The 19,294-nt window shown below is 31.0% G+C and overlaps 2 protein-coding genes across 6 annotated transcripts; one reads left to right on the top strand and one right to left on the bottom strand.

The window, feature by feature from the left end:
* Window positions 1–1,848: 1,848 nt before the first annotated feature.
* Window positions 1,849–7,057, top strand: LOC100813074 (probable inactive receptor kinase At5g58300). Of its 5 annotated transcripts, none has more exons than XM_006578785.4 (5): window positions 1,849–2,211; window positions 2,377–2,457; window positions 2,635–2,690; window positions 4,025–5,428; window positions 6,265–7,057. In XM_006578785.4, the coding sequence occupies exons 4-5, from the start codon at window positions 4,138–4,140 to the stop codon at window positions 6,894–6,896; spliced, it is 1,923 nt and encodes a 640-aa protein (XP_006578848.1). In that variant the 5' UTR covers window positions 1,849–2,211; window positions 2,377–2,457; window positions 2,635–2,690; window positions 4,025–4,137; the 3' UTR covers window positions 6,897–7,057. The 5 variants fall into 5 exon arrangements, with proteins under 5 accessions (XP_006578848.1, XP_006578849.1, XP_040870950.1 ...); XM_006578786.4 differs by having other exon boundaries at window positions 1,850–2,211; window positions 4,019–5,428; XM_041015016.1 differs by lacking the exons at window positions 1,849–2,211; window positions 2,377–2,457 and having other exon boundaries at window positions 2,511–2,690; window positions 4,019–5,428.
* Window positions 7,058–9,911: 2,854 nt separating this feature from the next.
* LOC100527813 (methylesterase 17) lies at window positions 9,912–13,295 on the bottom strand. The gene is made up of 4 exons (XM_003523241.5): window positions 12,849–13,295; window positions 12,546–12,686; window positions 11,026–11,160; window positions 9,912–10,390 (listed from the first exon to the last, which is right to left on the bottom strand). The coding sequence occupies exons 1-4, from the start codon at window positions 13,092–13,094 to the stop codon at window positions 10,097–10,099; spliced, it is 816 nt and encodes a 271-aa protein (XP_003523289.1). The 5' UTR covers window positions 13,095–13,295; the 3' UTR covers window positions 9,912–10,096.
* Window positions 13,296–19,294: the final 5,999 nt, after the last annotated feature.

The following is a 19,294-nucleotide window of genomic DNA, read 5'->3' as shown; positions in this document are numbered from 1 at the left end:
AGTCAATCTTAAAATAATTTCTCAACAAAGTCATAAATTTATAGATAAAAATAAATAGTAGTTCAATATCCTTAAATAGAATCTGAAACAAATCTAATATAACGATGTTGAGATCAGATCATTATTTTGTGTTAGATTGTTATTGTTAGTCATAAAATTAGGAAAATATGATTTTTTTTTATAAAAGACTATATGTATAATATAAATTATAAATTATATATTTAAGTAACATTTTAATTATATTATTATATAAAATATATGACATATATATGTATGAGATGAGGTAAGTACTATAATACCCCATCCATTCCAAAAAAAAATACGAATAAATATTCATTTTCAATCTTAATTCTAACTAACTTTATAGGATTGGAGTATATATTTTCATTCCTATTCATAGGCACATGTACAGAATGAAAGTTTTGTTAGGAATTGAAGAATTTAAGATAGGAATTGAAGAATTTAAGAGAGAAAGGCCTTTCCAGTGTGTGATTGCTCAAATATTCCGTACACCTGCACCGCCACCGTGTCTGAAATAGAAGTAAAAAATGGACTAGTCTAGTTGCTTTTGATATTAATGAGGCACTTATCTTAGTTGTCTCATAGCTATATTATATGCCCCTCAACTATCTGTCGAGCCTCACGTCCCTTCTTGAAATTCCGTTTTAAAAATTATTGCTCTTTAGATATTTGAACATATATATAACTGTGTCACGGTTAAGTACTATAGTAAGCATTAGCATGGAAATGCTCAACAGATAATCAGGAACTAACTTGATGAATTATAATTTTCTATACAGACGTGTTAATTAATTTTCTATAGAGGTTTCTCATTATGAGAACCTTTTTGGGACGTCATCTTTTCAATAAAATAAACTAAGAGGAAAACATGCAACTTCCCAAAAGCATATCATCACTATTTTTTTTTTGTTTTTTCATGAAATACATGTAATTTTTATGTAATTTTACTGGAGTAGGGTAAGATTATTTTAGATCATAATTTTCTCTTTCCAAATATTAAAATAGTTACATACTTAAAAGTCCAAATTCAAAATCACTAATTAAATTAGAATAATTCTTTGCTAGTTTGATCCACAGTATAAAATTGTCAATATCGTCACTAATGTGATACTACATGCAATGTAAAAATTGCTGCTTAATTATCAAAATCCTCTCTTAAACACCCAATTATTAAAATTTCAAATAAAGATGTGTCAACGGTGATTCAAGTTGACACGATGAGTTATGAGTGACAGCTTACCTATAGCTAAAATAGCATTAACATAGTGTAGAAGGGAGAAAAGGATTTCAAATGGTTCTGTAACAGCCAACTACCTTCTTCGTGTTTTTATGAATAACTCATTACACGGTTGGCCCCATTATAGTCAAGTCCCTCTCACAAACACAGCCAATATGTGCCAATTTTAAATGTTTAGTTTCTGTTCAACACCTTTATCCTATTCCTAGTTCATGAATGGTCGTCTTTTTCTTACTTCTCTGTTGTCAAACCATAATACAATACACTTTGGAAGATGACAATAAGTAATCATCAAAATATTCATAATCAATGTAATGAGTTTTGAAAACTAGTTAACAAAGGGTGGGTTTTAGCTAAGCTCATTCCCCTCATTAATACCTGATCATGGCCTATACGATAATAAGTTAGTAGTGTGCAATATGCTAAAGTGCCCACCATGGTTCCCTATTGTTTTAATTAATTAATTCTCAAGGGGGACCATTATGATGGATTTTGATGTTGAAGAAGAATTCAAAACATGCTATTATTTCAATCATTTTCCTCTTTTTGAACCTGTAATTGCTCCTTCACAAAAGGTTTACAATTCAATCATAACCATTAGGGGCAGTCCTTACTCCTTAGTGCTAGTTTTGACAAAGAGTATTGGCTCATACCCCTTGCCAAAACAATTTTGTCCCCTACTATATCTGAGGGACTTGGAGTACGCTGAAAGTTTTGACTGTAAATAGAAATGGAAGAGTTAATATCTCAGTCTTGTTGAGTGAGGGTAATAATGATGCGGCAGTGGAATTTTTGAAAGTACTCTACCATACGGTTCTTCAGTGGTTTACTCAATTTCATGTCAGCAAATCCTTATTTATGCTCTTGTCGCCTTGATACTTCTTTTCATACGATTAGATCTACACAATCGATGCATTGTTCCTTTTATGTTGGGCCATTTTCAACAGCAGCAGGTGGATATTAATGTACTAGTACTACAGTTAGTTAGATAAAAGACTTTTCTGGTTAACTCCCTCATTATTGCTGTCATTGTACTAGTTAGTAGGAAAGTATTTTTCGGTTTTTCACCAAGACATATTCAGCTGACCCTTTCTTTTTTGACGTGTGTGAATCTCTAGAAATGAGAAGAAATCAGATTCTTATTAGTGGCAAAACTGTAATGCCAAGTCTGATGCTACCAACTCCAATTGTGCTGAGTTGTAAGTAACTTTAAGAGAAACTAAGCTCCCTTCCAATTCTGAAGTTACAAGTCATACTAGATTTTTAAGCACAAATAGTCAAGTCCTATTGCGCTTCATTTCATACTGTGCTTTGCTTTAATAACTTGCTTTCTTCTTCACCTCGATGAAATATTTCCTTACTCATTTTTTGTGCAGTGATGCTTCACTCTATGATGTGTTCTCAACCTCTCAGAACTGAATTTCATGCCAAGGTAAATATCTCTCACTTCCTTCAAATTCCATGTTGAATACTTGCATTCACTAGCTAGGGAACACTTAATTTGACAGTATCCATTATTAAAGATAGAAAATTCCGGTTACTACTGTTGGTCATAGTTATAATTCACCACATAACTGTTCTAGGATCATGATCCCCATAAAGTTTTTATCCTTCTTCATGATTAAAGTTTTAAGTCTCTTTTGGGTTATATATGTCTTACAAACTGGAGAATTTTTCTAGTGTGAACAGTTATGTCTTCAATCTCTTTCTCTAATGACTTATTTTTAATGTTTGCTTTAATTGGGATGATGGACAAATCTTTTGTTTTGTTTGCTTTAAGTGGAGGAATCAGGTAGTTGTTTTTGTTGAAATGCTGATGCTATGCTAGCTTTGAGTTATTTAATGCAATACTTGACCCATCTGCATCCCTTTAATTATCTTTGGTTCCTGTGCGTGTCTAAACCTGATTCACCAAATAGTTTTCTTCTGTACTTCGAAATGGCCTTTCTGCAGTTTTCACTGACCCAGATAAGGTGGCAAAAATGAGAAATCAACACCAATGATTTATGTTGATCTTTTTTAAATTGAGAATGAGGGCTACTTTAGGGAAAGAATGCTTTTTCTTCATAAAGTACATTGGAGAATCAAACTTTAGCCTTTTCTTTTTCAGTTCTATTTTTTCTTGGATTCTCAGTTATCACAATTCCCTTTGTTTTCTTTTTTTCAATTCTCCCTTCTTGGTTGTTTCTGAAACATATCAGCACCGATTTGTGAGGCAATTTCTTTATTCTCAGTGAAAAATGCACTTTAGTCCTCCATTATTTAAAGTTCATAGACAAACCTTTGGCTTTTTTACTTTCTCTTTTTAAATGGAGGAGTCAGCATAACACTTCAAGTATTGAAAGAAAGAAAATGCTGATGCATCTGAAAGAAGGAAGTCCCCTTAATTTGTAAATGGTAAGCATGAATGAGTCTGTGTTGTTTTGTTTTGTTTTTTTTTTCTTCTTTTCAAAAGCTGCAATAAATGATGTTTTCAGTTTTCTGCATAAACAACAAAAAATTTCATCCTAAAATTCAAATTTTTAGAGATAGAAATTAGTTCAAATTTTTTAATTCAACCCTCTATGATTTCTAAATTCATAATGTGTTCTTCCTGCCCCTTTCATCCCGTAAACTTATCAATTCTTGTTTAAGTGCTGCTTCGGTTTAAAAATTACAATATCACTGATTTTGGACTAGGTCCTAGGTTCATGCAATCATGCTTACCCCAATGTCTCCATTTGTATGAAGTTTAACTTCGAATATATTATACTTTCCTAGCTACAGGATTAGCTAACAACATGCTCCAATTTCCAAAGCCAGACCAGGAAAGAATGAAGAAAAGTTAAGCTCAGAAACTGGAACTATCACTTACCTTGATTTTGCACCAAAATATACCCATGAAGTTGCAGTTCTCTATTGTTGCACTTGTTCTATTAGGCTCCACACTGTCCTTCTGTGGCCTGATAGTAGCTGACTTGAACTCTGACCAACATGCTCTCTTGGAGTTTGCTTCAAGTGTCCCACATGCCCCAAGGCTCAACTGGAAGAATGACTCTGCTTCAATTTGCACCTCATGGGTTGGTGTGACATGCAACTCCAACGGCACACGTGTCGTAGGCCTCCATCTTCCAGGGATGGGATTAACCGGGACCATTCCAGAGAACAGCATAGGAAAACTAGATGCTCTTAGGGTCCTGAGTCTTCATTCTAATGGACTTATAGGAAGTCTTCCTTCTAATGTACTCTCCATTCCTTCACTCCAATTTGCATACCTTCAGCACAATAGCTTCTCTGGCCTAATTCCTTCTCCAGTGACCCCTAAACTCATGACATTGGACATTTCTTTTAACTCCTTTTCTGGCACCATCCCACCAGCTTTTCAGAACCTTAGAAGACTCACTTGGTTGTATCTCCAAAACAATTCCATATCTGGGGCTATTCCTGACTTCAACCTTCCAAGTCTCAAGCATTTGAACTTGAGCTATAATAACTTGAATGGCTCAATTCCAAACTCCATAAAGGCATTCCCTTACACTTCTTTTGTTGGGAACGCTCTCTTATGCGGGCCACCTCTCAATCATTGCTCTACAATCTCCCCTTCTCCATCTCCTTCCACTGATTACGAGCCACTCACTCCACCAGCCACCCAAAACCAAAATGCTACACACCATAAGGAAAACTTTGGCCTAGTTACTATACTTGCTCTAGTCATTGGGGTCATTGCCTTCATCTCTTTAATAGTTGTAGTGTTCTGTTTGAAGAAGAAGAAAAACAGCAAAAGCAGTGGCATACTGAAAGGAAAGGCTTCTTGTGCTGGAAAGACTGAGGTTTCAAAGAGTTTTGGGAGTGGAGTGCAAGGGGCTGAAAAGAACAAGCTATTTTTCTTTGAAGGTTCCTCTCACAGCTTTGACCTTGAGGATTTGCTGAAGGCTTCAGCTGAAGTTCTTGGAAAAGGAAGTTATGGAACAGCATACAAGGCTGTTTTGGAGGAGGGAACAACAGTGGTAGTTAAAAGGTTGAAGGAAGTTGTGGTAGGAAAGAAGGAGTTTGAGCAGCAGTTGCAGATTGTGGGGAGAATTGGAAACCACCCCAATGTGATGCCACTAAGGGCTTATTACTATTCCAAAGATGAGAAACTTCTGGTTTACAACTACATGCCAGGTGGCAGCTTGTTTTTCTTGTTGCATGGTACGTGATGACAAAAATCTTCTCATTTTCTTCAAAATAACATGTTTTATGATTCTAACTTAAAAAAAAAACATGTTTTATGATTCTACACGAGTCTCTCAGTTTTAACTAAACTACGATAAATCAACTTTTCTCAGTATCAATCATTGTTCATTAAATTCAAATAGGAAGTGGAACTGACAATTACAGTATAACCAACTTGTTTCCACGATGTCATGGGTGATTTCATGCCAATATGGTTAGAAAACCCCTCAACACACACACACACAAAGACTATAAGAGCGTTGACTCTTGATATTAAAATAGCTCATCAATGCATGTTTATATTTTCAGCCTTTCAGGTAGAGTGGTAGTAAAGATTTTTTTAGTCTAATTTCTATATGTCAGCAGTGCAGAAAATTTTATGAGTTTAATAGAGCTAAAGTGTAAAGCACTTTATATTGTCATTCAATAAGAAATGATTATTAATATAACTTTTGAGATAGTTGTCATAAAAGTCAATAAATTTATCATATACAGAAATTTATATTTAGATGACGGTGTAATATTACTTTGCACTCTCTCATTGCATAACATGTTTTCTCAAATTTTATGCATCCAATCAATCAAAAATCATCTTTATGATTTTTAAGATTTCTATTGTAGTTACACATTATCATTCATACCAGTTCATGATTACATAACAATGTAAAAGTCTTTTACAATCACTGCATATACTTTTTACTCGACATATTTAACATTTTCCAAATTGTGCTTTGAATGCCTTGCTTATGTTACTGTTGGAACTAAAACTAATTGTCACATGGACTACTTGCCAACTTCAATTCTAACAATAGGAAACAGGGGAGCAGGAAGAAGCCCACTAGACTGGGACTCCAGAGTGAAAATTTTGCTAGGAGCTGCCAGGGGAATAGCTTTCATCCACTCAGAGGGGGGTCCAAAGTTCTCACATGGCAACATCAAGTCAACCAATGTGCTCATAACCCAAGAACTGGACGGCTGCATCTCCGATGTGGGATTGCCGCCTCTAATGAACACTCCAGCAACCATGTCAAGAGCCAATGGCTACAGAGCTCCAGAAGCCACAGACTCAAAGAAGATCAGTCACAAGTCTGATGTCTACGGCTTTGGCGTGCTGCTGCTTGAAATGCTGACAGGGAAGACCCCTTTGAGGTACCCTGGCTATGAAGATGTGGTTGATCTTCCAAGGTGGGTGAGGTCTGTTGTGAGAGAGGAGTGGACTGCTGAAGTGTTTGATGAGGAGCTTCTGAGAGGGCAATATGTTGAAGAGGAGATGGTGCAGATGCTTCAGATTGCACTGGCATGTGTGGCTAAGGGGTCTGATAATAGGCCTAGAATGGATGAAGTTGTTAGAATGTTGGAGGAGATTAAGCATCCTGAGTTGAAGAACCACCACAGGCAATCCTCTCATGAATCTGACTCTAATGTGCAGACACCAACACCATGATCAAGTGCATTTCTTGGGAGAGTAATCAAATTTTCTCTTGCCTCCTCATATTGTGTTTTGCTTGCATGCCCTCAACCAAATAAGCATGTATCATTGTAAAATACTATTCATGATGATGTTTTTATTCGTGTTGGCCATAAAAGCTTCTTTTTCATGTTTCACATTATTTGTTACGTTCTGAGCTATGTCACTTTTGGATATTCAGTCGGTGGAAATAATTCAAGTATTCATTTTCCTATCAATTTCTTTTCGGAAAATACTTAAGGAACTGTTAGCCCAGAAGAATTGGGCCTGAACAAGATGAGATTTCGGATATGGGGGCAAAGCCGAATATAACTAGAGAGGGCTGACAGTGGGCCTTTTCTTCCTACACCATATAAAAATCATCTTGCACCCCTTCTCATTTAAAATCTTCATGTGACATCCAAAATACCCTGCATTATTTAATTCCAGAACACATGTTTCGTAACTATTTTTTAATATATTACAGAATAGGCATTCGAGAATTATGATATTTAGGTACGGTGAATAGATATTCTGAAAAGAGTACACTTATCTATGAAGTGCTTTAAAATACCTATTCCATAATTATTTTGAATGTATTATGCCCTCCATTCCTAAACTATACTTGCTTTAGAATTTTAGTTTTTTCCACTAAAAACAAATAAAATTTAGATATTCATTTTTTTAAAAAAAATTATAATGTTTACGCCTTTTTTTATAATTAGCAGGAATCTATCTAGTTGAAACTTAGCTTGAAAAAAGGTTCTTAGTTTTATTTTTTTTAGAAATATAAAAACATTGTTAAATAAAATAAAAATTATAAAGACATTTAAAAATTTAATGAAATACTAAATATTAAAAAAAACTTAGAAAGCAAACTAACCTGGCTATATAAAAGTGCTGCCCCTTGTACAAGACATGAAAATAGAATTGCACTAATGCGTATACAAAAATTGACTTAATAAAAAGATAGTGATTGGAATGGGCTTTGAAAAATTCAGTGCAATGATAATATTCAACATTTGAATTACTTTTTTGTTTTTTTTTCTTATTTACTTATATGCTCGCATCACATCTCCATGTGCAAAAAATAAAAGATTACATAATACTGTATTTCCTTACATGACTTTTTATATTAGTTTCGAAAACTACCAGCAAAGTTATTATTATGGATTTAGATAAAGATAATTCAGACCATTCCATACTTATGAATAAGATTTTTCATCAACAAATATTCGCATGTCATTGAATGATATTTGGACCATAATAAGCCCTGCTCATTGCTGAACAGAATGACCCATCCCTCACATTCGACGGCCAACTTACCACATGAATTCTGGAGCTAGTGGGTCCTAAGCTGAAGGAACATAGCATCAGCTCAATGTCTGTATCCTATTTTGTGGTCACACTTAGATAAAAGGGTGTGTTGAAAATTTTACATAACAGATAATCATGAGAAAAATGAAACATATTAAAAGTCTCACATTAAATAAAAATAGTGCCTAGATAAACTAGAAAGCAATATGTGTTTCTCCAACTCAATGTTGAAGTCCCATATTTAAAATGGGGCAATTTGATGTGTTTCTCCATTTTTTTTAAGAAGAAAATGTTCTCGACATGTTAATAAAGCACAATTTTGTGTATATATATATATAAGTACCTCCCATCTTAAATTGTCTTCACATTTGTCTTCTCTTTTAAACCCAAGCATAGTAATCTCTAAATTGATTTTGTTTAAATTCGTTAGCATAATGGTTATGCAAACAGCACCTATCAATTTTAAAGAACATGCGGTGCATGTCATGCATAGGACGTTTAACAGAACTTGATAAGGATAGACAGTAAGATTCCCTCTATAAATCCATTGTGATGTTACATGAGCAAGCAATCCCAGAGACACTTTTCTGCTTTAGCCATTTTACATTTTTCCTTTTTCTACAAATCCATGTGATAAGGGGGAAATAGAATGGTAACTAGTTTTAGATCACTTGGTTTTCATCCACACTCAACTATATATCCCCGTATCAGTCGACATGGATTTTTTTTTAATCGAATTGGTCGCCACTCATTTCAATTTATTCTGAATTTTATACCATCAGAGTTTTTTTCTTTTTTCTTTTTTCTTTTTCTTTGTTCAAGTTCTTCTTTCACTTTAAAACTATATTTTTTAACTCATAATAAATAGGCATGTCTTCTACTATATAAACATAAATATAAATTCTTTAGGCTAGTTAACAATTAAAATTTAGTCATGTTTTTTTTAAAGAAAATTTAGTCATACTGTTAATTATTTGAATTTGTAAATTGATAGGAGGTGGCCGAAAATACCAAGCCCACTCTTGAATATATAAAGGGTTTCTCTGGTAAATTGCTATTCTTATTACAGTTGAGAATGATGAATTAAGGCAGGGATACCTGTAGAGACTTTATGCTCAAGTTAATATAAATTTCAACAAAGTAACAATATTTTAGGATGACGAAGATATTTAACTGTAGTTTTTGTATTTACAGGTGTGAGATGATAAGGATGGTTACCAACTAGCATGGAAGGTTTTCCATTTGTCATCTCATCTCAGCGTGAAAGGCTGTAACTTGGATGCCTACAAGCCTATCATTGATTTAACAATCACAGTTGAACTTCTTTATTTTCAGTGTTATAATATCTCCAATTTATAATAAGTGTTACATTTAAAAAAAAAAAAGAATATCTCAAAATAAACGTTATATTTAATTTTTTTTAATGTAATATTAATTTTTTTTCTTCATATTCTTAATAAGTGTTATTTTAATTTTTTATGTAATAATACTAAACTTAGTTTGTAAAATCCTGACCGAGTGAATAATTCACTTGAGTTTTGATAACATCTTCTATTATAATATAAATTAAATAAATAAAAATGAAAGAATACTAGTTAAATATTTAATATTTCATTAACCAGTATTTTTCGTCTCCTTTTTTTTGTGTATGAATCACATATATTTGATTATTTTATTACCAGAAATAAAGCCAAGTAATAGAAACTTCCATTTTTAATGCAATACAAATCCTGGTACAACTACATAGAATAGTGATTCATATATTATTAGTGATAATTACAACCAATGTATAAAACTAGATATATTTATGAAATTAATTACCCACATGAAACTTTTGGAGAGCAACGAAGAAAAGGCATGCATGGAAGCCCAATCCTGAACTAGTTAATTGCGTCCAAGGCAGCAGCAGCTTTAAGAAGCAAGCCAAAGAGAAGGAATGGGGTGGAGAAGAAGGGGCTATGGTCGCTGTCGAGTTCATATGAAGTGGATGGTGGCCACCTCTTTATCATGGCTTCCTGTTGCTCTGGCTTCACCACCTTGTCATGCCTTGTCCTTATGTACACGCGGCAAACCTTCTCCACTTCACCATCACCATCACCATCTTCTCTGAATTGAGCACTCGTCAATGCCAGCAATGGCCCTGGCCTCAACAGCATCGCGGCCAATGTCGAATCCTGACCCATCATTGCACTATTCATTCCTTACATTGGTCACAGTTCAATTATGTACAGTGCACGCAATCCCAGCTAGGTTAGGTTGCTGCCACAAACGCTACCCAACAAAATCACATGCATACGATATACATGTTCACTAATAACTTAAGAATTTAAGGTTGATGTATTAAAAGTGTAAAATAATATCACAACCTCGGATAGTTATTATATTATTATATGACTTTTCGGATAGATATTATATTATTATAAAAATTAACAAACATATCTATTATATATACATCGGGTTTTGTAATTAAATAACATTGTACCACTGTTTTACATTATCACTTTGTAATCTATTGTATCAGTAATTAAAATTCTTTCAGCTTAGGATAAGTGGAAAACTAGAAACACTGGCCAGAAAAAAAGAGAATATTTTTTAAAATTGCCATAAATGGTCCTACATATGGCAAAAGCAGAGGATGAAATTAACAATAGGGCAAAGCATGTCATGTGGGGTACCCTACGCCCCAATGCACCTAGAAAGTGACAAACTGAGTTAAACAGGTTTTTTGGCACTGCATGCAACATAGCATGGCATTAGCATGTCCTTTTTATTTCTTTTGTAGTTAGATATTATTATTGTATTTGTGTACCTCGTGAGGGCTCAAAGGATAGATGATTTTGTGTTGAAATTCTTTCTTCACCAAAGCACTGGTTGGAGGCTTATCATGTCCCAATCCAAATCCCAGCTCATACACATCCCCATACTCGGATAAATCAGGCACCCCCTGCTTCATTCAAACCAGAAAAGAAAACTTTATATTATATCCATTATTTACCACTGGCACAAAAAAAAAAAAAAAACTAGCTACTATTCTGTCATATAGTCTAATTAATTAGGCTCGTGAATTTTTTGTCACTACTTTTCAATGATAAGTGGTACATTGAACACAGTGAAATTTTGTTACTATTTATTACCTCCTGAGGACAAAGTGGATCTGTGGAATAAACAGGGTTGTCGGATTGAGGGAACGAAAAGAAAGCAAGAAATTTATTTGACTCTCTTGTCTCCAAAGGCTTACAATGATTAATTCAAGGATTACATATTATAGGAGTTTAGATGACACATAATTATTGATGATAATTGATCAGTGAAATAGACAGATAGAAGAAATTTTTTATTAAAGTTGCTATAATGATTTTAAATAGACAATTAGCTTGCTTAGTACACATTTTAGTTTTAGGCTTTTATATAGGAGGTTGGTTAACATTAGATTTCTTTTCATCATTTTTCAGAATTAAGTAAATATAAAACAAACCATAAAAAACCCGGGTCCGGGTCAGAATGTCTTGCCCATTTTACTGACCATTATTAAATTACAACTAGTTTGTTGTAAAAGCCTGAAAAAGAGGCAAGGTGAGTAGCAAAAGGTCATTGACTAAATTGATAATTCCATTAATAAGCTAAAAAAAATTAAGAAGAATTGTGTCCAATACAAATTAAGGAAAGAAAAGAGGTGGATAACGTGAATAGAGAAATGAATGGAATTCCCTATTAAAAAAAGAAAAACAAACAAACTCAGATATTGCATAACAGCTGCAGATTTGTTTGCATATGGTGCTATTCTTGAGAAAATTTTGGGAGTAGGTAGAAGCATAATTTGGTGAGCCTCAGAGTTGGCTAAGAACTATAATCTGTTTTTGAAGACAGTTGGCAACCAATTATTTTGAGAGAGAGCATCAGCACCGTCCTTGCTGGAAAACCTTCAAGATTCCAGAGACACTGAACAACAACAACAATAATGGAAGCCAATACACATCACTGTCATATATCATATCCTATATATATCTCTAGCCCCAAGTTTATGGTGCCCCCTAAGGTAGTGTTCTCTTGTGTAAAAAGTAGCAAAGAAATAAGAGGAAAGTTTTAAAATTTGGTATAAATCCCACGCTTTTACGACCTGCTTTAATTCAATTTCATTTCTTTCTACTCTACTGAACGATACCTTAACTATGATAGTACTCATTCCACCCTAAATAATACAAAACCTCTCAAATTTCAAAGAAGAAGCATGCGGGGAAGAATGAATTCAAATAATCTTGTTAGCAAACCAACACAAACAAAGAATAAGAACAAACAAGAGAGTTAATGAAAAGGAAAGGATTCTCTCACATCTTTAAGATCTTGATCGGTCAGGAATCCGAACTTGAGCATAGTTGCTGCCACATAAACAGCTAAACGAATCTTGTTTGCAAACTTGTGACAGGCCTGAGTAATGCTCAACCCTCCAGCGCTGTGCCCCACCAATATAACCTATAGCAACCAAATCACATCACTGATACACGTTGAGTTCAGGTTGATGTTGCCACTCTATGCAATCACATATTCCCACATGACATAAGGTGCAGAAAGAGACATATAAAGGGGTAGGGGGGGGACCAAAATTAACATATATAATTGATACCAAATTACCACCTGTTCGTTCTCAGGCAAATCAGACATGAAATCCATAAGTGGTTTATTGTAATCATCAAAAGATAGCACGGAATCAGCATCAGATTGATCAATTCCAGCACTTTTGAGGTCTATGCATGAGACCTTGCAGCCTGAATTCTCCATAAGGCACCGGATTTTGTACCAGCACCAACTTCCTCCACCTATGCCATGTACAAGCACAAAGTGCTGCTTCATGGCAACAACTCCTTCCACTCTCTTAGGCATGGTCACTATCGTTTTGCTTTCAACGTTGCTGGTGAGTGAGAATATATAGGATAACAATCAATAGTATGCGTTGAAGGGTCAGCAGAAGTAATGACGTTTATCTTTGTAACTTTCCTTCTTAATATTATTCGGATATTCAGAGGTTTTTATATATATATATATATATTCTCTCTTGGCTTGGGGTCATTTCCATTCATCGTCAGAACTTTGAAAATGTCTAAATTGATTGATAGCTTACATTAGATCTGTGGTGCATAACTCAGTCTTGCATAACACTGGCGTAGGGTGCACTCACAGGATTGAAATTGTACAATAGTTTAATTTCAATTTAGTATCTTGAAAAAAATCTTTTTCAACAATGATTAATAAAAGAAAATGCACTTTTGTAATAAAAAGGGTAATATTAAAGAGAGAAAAGAAAACAGAGAAATTTATTGGGAGAAATATATATTAAATAAAAATAAAAATAAATACTTTCTTACATTTTTTTGGATTTTTTTATACTTTTATTTCCTTTTTAATGAACATGATGTGGCATTTTAATAAATAACAAAGAATTTGAATATCATATAATAGTAATAAATAAAAACTCCATTATCATTTAATTAACTAAAATAAAAAGAAAGGCATTCGTGCAAAGAAGATTTTAGCTTTGGAAATGGTGTTTGGTCCACGGGACGGCAAGAATTTTTGTTTATTATTTAATGCATAAGCGTTTGATAGTGGACTCGGTCGGTCTTCACACATTATCTTCATTTGTTTTCTTTTGGCACATACATTAATTATCCATTTTATTACTAATGTTTATGACACATTGATTTCTTCTCGGAGAAAAAGAATTATACAGCAATGAAAATTAAAATGTTTTACATAATTTTTTAATTACAACACATTATAATGTATAATAAATATATTAAGTTTTAAAATAATTACCTTAAAATAATTTGAATAATAATTTATAATTAAATAATCATATAAAATTATTTTATATTTTCATTACATAAATATTAAAATCTTTATTTTATATCGTTTATCCATATTTTTTTATTAGATATTGCTGGCCGACAATATCCTTATTTTTTTCTATAAAATATTGGCTATAGTTATACTTATAATGGACATTTGTTAGCAGATCATTTTTATTATTATTTTATAAGTGTAAACTATTGACCAATTTATTAATGATTAATACTAGTTGGAAAATTCCTTAAAAAAATGTTTGTTGAAAAATCAGATTAATTGTAGTAAAAAAAATCAGAGTGAATCTTTTTTCCTACGTTTTTTTTCCATAAAATCTTATTCTAAAATTTTACTTAAAAATAAATAAATTCTATTCAGACCCACTTAATATTAAGTCTCATAAGCCCATTTGTATATTAAAATTAGTACTATAATTTTGTTGATTGCCTTTATAGCTTTCGTGCAACAAGGTTGCTCATAAATGGAGCATTTTCTGCCTATCAAGCAACACAAGATTTAGCACTACTGTTAAAAAAATATAGAAGCTTCAAATAAAGGCGAAACTAATAATTTTTTTAAAAGAAACTTCTTTCATGATTTTCAGCGACTGAAACAACTAATTGGTCCACCATGAATGGCCAGAGCTAAGCTCCACGAAAGGTCAACAACAACAAAACCCGAAGCCACTACGATATTCATAGGTTGAAATAGTTGAGTATTTTTTTTATCACCATGACAAGATAGTTTGAGTTTACAGTAAAACCAAATCTAAACTGATATTTTTTAATTTGGTTGGTTTGATTTAGATTTTTAAAAAAGTTGGCCAACCTAGAGCAAGCTAATCATACTAAATTCGAGGTGATTTGATTCAAATTAACGACTTATGATAAAATAAATAATTATATTTTTCAATTTTTCATTTTATATACTTTATTTTACATAAATATTTATTTTTGCCAATAGAAGATAAAAAAAATTTCTTTTTAATGACTAGTTATATATTTTATTTAATATTTTTTTCCTATAATTATTACGTTATAATCCTTTTTTTAGGTTATACTTTATAATCACTAACTATATATACCATTAATCAAAATTATATATTGAACATGGTTAAATTAAGATTATTTTTTTTGTAAATCATTAAATTAAGACACTTGGAAACAATATATATATATATATATATATATATATATATATATATATATATATATATATATATATATATATATATATAAAAGATCATAACAAGATCAAAGTAAAATAAAAATAAAAATAAAAGAAAAATTGAAGTTTTAAAGTCTAAAATATATTAATCTAAATTAAAAATAATTTATCACATCATTATTCTAATTAAATTAAAAAAAGAATTCAAAAATTAATTCAGATTAGTGTTTTTATCAATAATTCAGATTATATGTAAAGCAAAAAACAGAACAAAAATTATTATTTTTTATCACAAAATTATTGGTTTAAGTAATATTGAGTTTGGATTCTCTTGAGCAACATATTCAAATCTTATAAATAAATAAAAACATCAATAAATATTCTATATCAGTAATATAATAAAAATATATTTTATTTACTAATCAAATAAATTTAATTGATTTTAATATGATAAAAAATATCTTTTATTTACTAATCAAATAAATTTAATTGATTTTATTTTAAATTGTTAATCTGATCCAATTAATCCAATCCGATAGCACACGTATCTAATAATAAGCATTTCGAACTCTCAATGGTTCCAAGTGTTTGACCTTCCAGTTCTTCCTTATAAAACATAGGACATTAATGGTTTGAATTTGATCCCTATATAGCCAGAGGTGTAGTCAAATATTTGTTTGGGACGGAGAGTTGATTCATAATAACAAAAATAAAATAATAAGTCTTCCGAAAACTATTACAATTGAATACAGATAGTTAATTTTTTAAGGATTAATTTTTTCTAAAACAGTGTCATGTATTTTAAATAATAAAGTATAGTAATACATATTGAATAATAATAATAATTAGTGGTATGAAATCTCGGTAGTTTGTCATCATCGTACGTAAAATAAAATAATGACTGATTAATGCTCTATAAACAAGAACTATTGATTAATGTTTTAAATTATAATGCAACATATCAACGCGCAATACAAATTATAAATTTATAAAAATCTTAATTACCAAATTTATAATTAATAACTATTATATTTTGTCTTTTTATACCAGTTAAATCTAGTTTTTAACATAAAATAATTAAGTCACTTAAGATTCATTTATTGTTATTATTATTTTTTAAAAATAAAATATTATAATATTTTTATTGTTTGCTCACTTACGCACAGTCCACTTTTTTATTTAGAATAAAACTCATTTGCTTTTAATTTTTATACCAACATTAAATATAAGATAATGCTGTGTTTTACTTAAAGTATAGCAATAATTTATTCTTCTTTGGTTATCTATTTCTATTTTTTCCTTTTTTTTTTCTTTCTCACGGATATTATTTTGTGTGAACATGAAAGTGAAAAACGTCTAATTTAGTTGATTAACTAAAATGTGAGACATTGTAAATTTTTTGTATTATATTTGATTTCTTCAAATAAAAAAAAAGTACAAAACATGAAAATATGTCAGCACCAAACACTTTCTTGTTAATTTATTTTGATTTAAATATATTTTCGATCCTGTAAATTAGTATTTTTTTTCACTTTTGGTCCCTTTAAATTTATTTTTTAAAATTTTATATGTAAGTTTATATTTTTTTCAAATTTGATCTAAGTAAAATATTTTATTCATTTTTAGTCTTATGAGTTTGTTTTTTTTTTAATTTTAATCTCTTAAAGATTTTATTTTTTTTATTTATAATTCTAATAAGTTTGCATTTATAGAAATCCAAATTAAAAAATCACAAACTTACAAAAGATAAAAATAAACAAAATATCTTTAAAAAAATTAACTCAAGATAAAAATATATTTAAGCCATTTATTTTTCCCCAGTTCATCACCGACTCTTTAATTACCCATACATGCTAGAGTAGAGGCACATTACGCAATTTATTTATTTATTTGTTTTTATTTTTTGTGGAAAGCCCTTTTGTTGGGGGCACTGAGTCTGACTTTGAAATTTCCTAGAAATGTATATTTTGTTCCCCAGTGGACTCTGGCATATTATAATTCATCCCAAGCATAATACATGATTCTTCCCAGCATTGAAAGACAAAGTTTTTTTATAAAGTGAATAAATAAGGAACATTAATTTAATTTGACTCATGCCAATTTTGCAATAACAACCCCTTCCCCAAAAAAAGGGGTCCAAGTACATAGGAAATTTATTTCGCTTACATAAATAAAGAAGCTTTTTTAAGAGTCTATGAGTTTTGGTGATTTTGCTGTCACGTTTTCAACCGGAAAAGTACAAGCTCAAAAAGTAGTTCATGATGCAATAGTTCTGAAATCTAGTTGCGTATATAGTGATTCGAAACTAAGGTAATCTAATCTTTTCATCTGCACATGAATCAAACGGATGATTTTAAAAGAGTCATAGATTAAAAAGAAGAAAAAAAAATGTATGGTCGGATGGTAGGGTAACTATTGTCATTGGAAAGTGAAACCAAATAGGACAGGCAAAAATAATAATCCTGTAAAATCAACATCAATAAGATCATCTAAAATAAAGTTTGCAACCAGTCTCCGATATGCACTGTTTTAGTTGGGTTTTTTTTTAGGGAACACTGTTTTAGTTGTGTTAGTAACATAAAAACACATCTTAGATGGTGTTAATATATGTTTAGTTATTTTAATCAAAATCAAGATTGTTCATAAAAGTATGTTCTAAAAATATGCGTGTATAGCTTTGTGTGTTGATTTAATAAAGTATTTTTAACAGATATAGTTATTTATTTTCTAAAAATTCTTTTAAGAATCTGATTTTAAAAATAATTTGAATCAAATTAACACACATTAAGTTGTATTATAAACTTAGAAATAAAAGTTTTCAAAGATAAATCAATTCACAAACATTCAAAACTGTTTTTCTTATCGAAATTAATTTTGTAAAGATTATTCAAAAGATTTAATCACAAAATTCATTTTCCTATTTTTTTTATTCACTAAATGGATTCCTTATTTTTTAAAATTTACTATTTGAGTTTTTCTATATTTTAAAATTCATTATCTTAGTCCTTATAACTGATTTTAATGGTTGATTAACTAATTGTTAAATTTTAAACGTTGACTAGACTAAAAAGTTGATAAATATTTTCTTAAAAAAATAAGAACTTAATAAATGCTTAAGGAATGAATAAAATTATTCTCCTTGAAGTAAATGACACATTATTTTATATATTATAGTTATTTCTCAATCATTTTTTTAAGTTTTTATTTTTTAAGAAAATATTAGTCAATTTTCTAGTATAATTAACCTTTAGAATTTAACAGTCAACGGTTAAAACAAGCTCATTGAATTTTAAAATATAAAAAACTCAAATAGTAAATTAAAAAAATAGAAAAATCGATTTGATAAAATAGATAAAATAGGAATAACTTTTATAATTAAATCTAATCAAAACTAAATTTATAGTTAGCTATACAATATAGTAATATACTTCCAATCCTCCCTTTCTTTCTCCTAGTAGCAATGCGTCTTCTTTTCATAAGGGAGAAAACAAAACAATCAAACCCTCATTGTCATAAACTATTGTGAAAAATTAATTCAAAAAATCAAACTACCTAAAATTGAAAACAGCTAGAGGCCCTAAAAAAATTGATAACAGAGAAGAAGAAAAAACTACTTTCCCTCCATGCATGCTCTTGTTTTGATTGCATAGTCAAACAACTCATCTCACACTCACTCACCCACGTTATGGACCCAAGCAATGAGACACTCAATAGTCCATCCAAAACAAAACCAGGGTTATGCATCCCTTGGGGATGTAGTAGAGTGATTAGTGATACGAACCACCTAAATTTAACCCTTGATCGAAGATACAAGAAAAGTCATTCCTAAAGCTATATTGACATAAATCATGTTTGGATAATTTTTCCCATTGATACTTCAAAAGAAAAGAAACTAAAGTTATATTGATATAAGTCCTGTTTGGATGGATTTTTCTATAAACCCTTGCTCTAAAGTTATAATAGAATTAAAAAAAATGAAGCCAAAGCAAAAAAAAAAAAAATAACATATACAACAAATAAAATGCTACTATGACCTTTTGGAAGCAGTATACTTCCCTTGTTTGCAACTTGAA

This window comes from Glycine max, chromosome 4, assembly GCF_000004515.6.
Source record: "Glycine max cultivar Williams 82 chromosome 4, Glycine_max_v4.0, whole genome shotgun sequence".
Taxonomy (NCBI): Eukaryota; Viridiplantae; Streptophyta; class Magnoliopsida; order Fabales; family Fabaceae; genus Glycine; species Glycine max.
Note: the sequence above shows the minus strand (reverse complement) of the source record. Positions and strands in the feature narration are given on the sequence as shown.

What these genes read in the sequence shown, in the direction of transcription:
- LOC100813074 (XM_006578785.4), top strand. Translation starts at nt 4,138, where the DNA reads ATGAAGTTGCAGTTCTCTATTGTTGCACTTGTTCTATTAGGCTCCACA. An exon ending in CTTGTTTTTCTTGTTGCATG is followed by an intron (nt 5,429 to 6,264) that starts GTACGTGATGAC and finishes TTCTAACAATAG; the next exon opens with GAAACAGGGGAGCAGGAAGA.
- LOC100527813 (XM_003523241.5), bottom strand. Translation starts at nt 13,094, where the DNA reads ATGCCTAAGAGAGTGGAAGGAGTTGTTGCCATGAAGCAGCACTTTGTG. An exon ending in ATTTGCCTGAGAACGAACAG is followed by an intron (nt 12,687 to 12,848) that starts GTGGTAATTTGG and finishes TGGTTGCTATAG; the next exon opens with GTTATATTGGTGGGGCACAG. An exon ending in ATCCTTTGAGCCCTCACGAG is followed by an intron (nt 10,391 to 11,025) that starts GTACACAAATAC and finishes ATGATGGGTCAG; the next exon opens with GATTCGACATTGGCCGCGAT.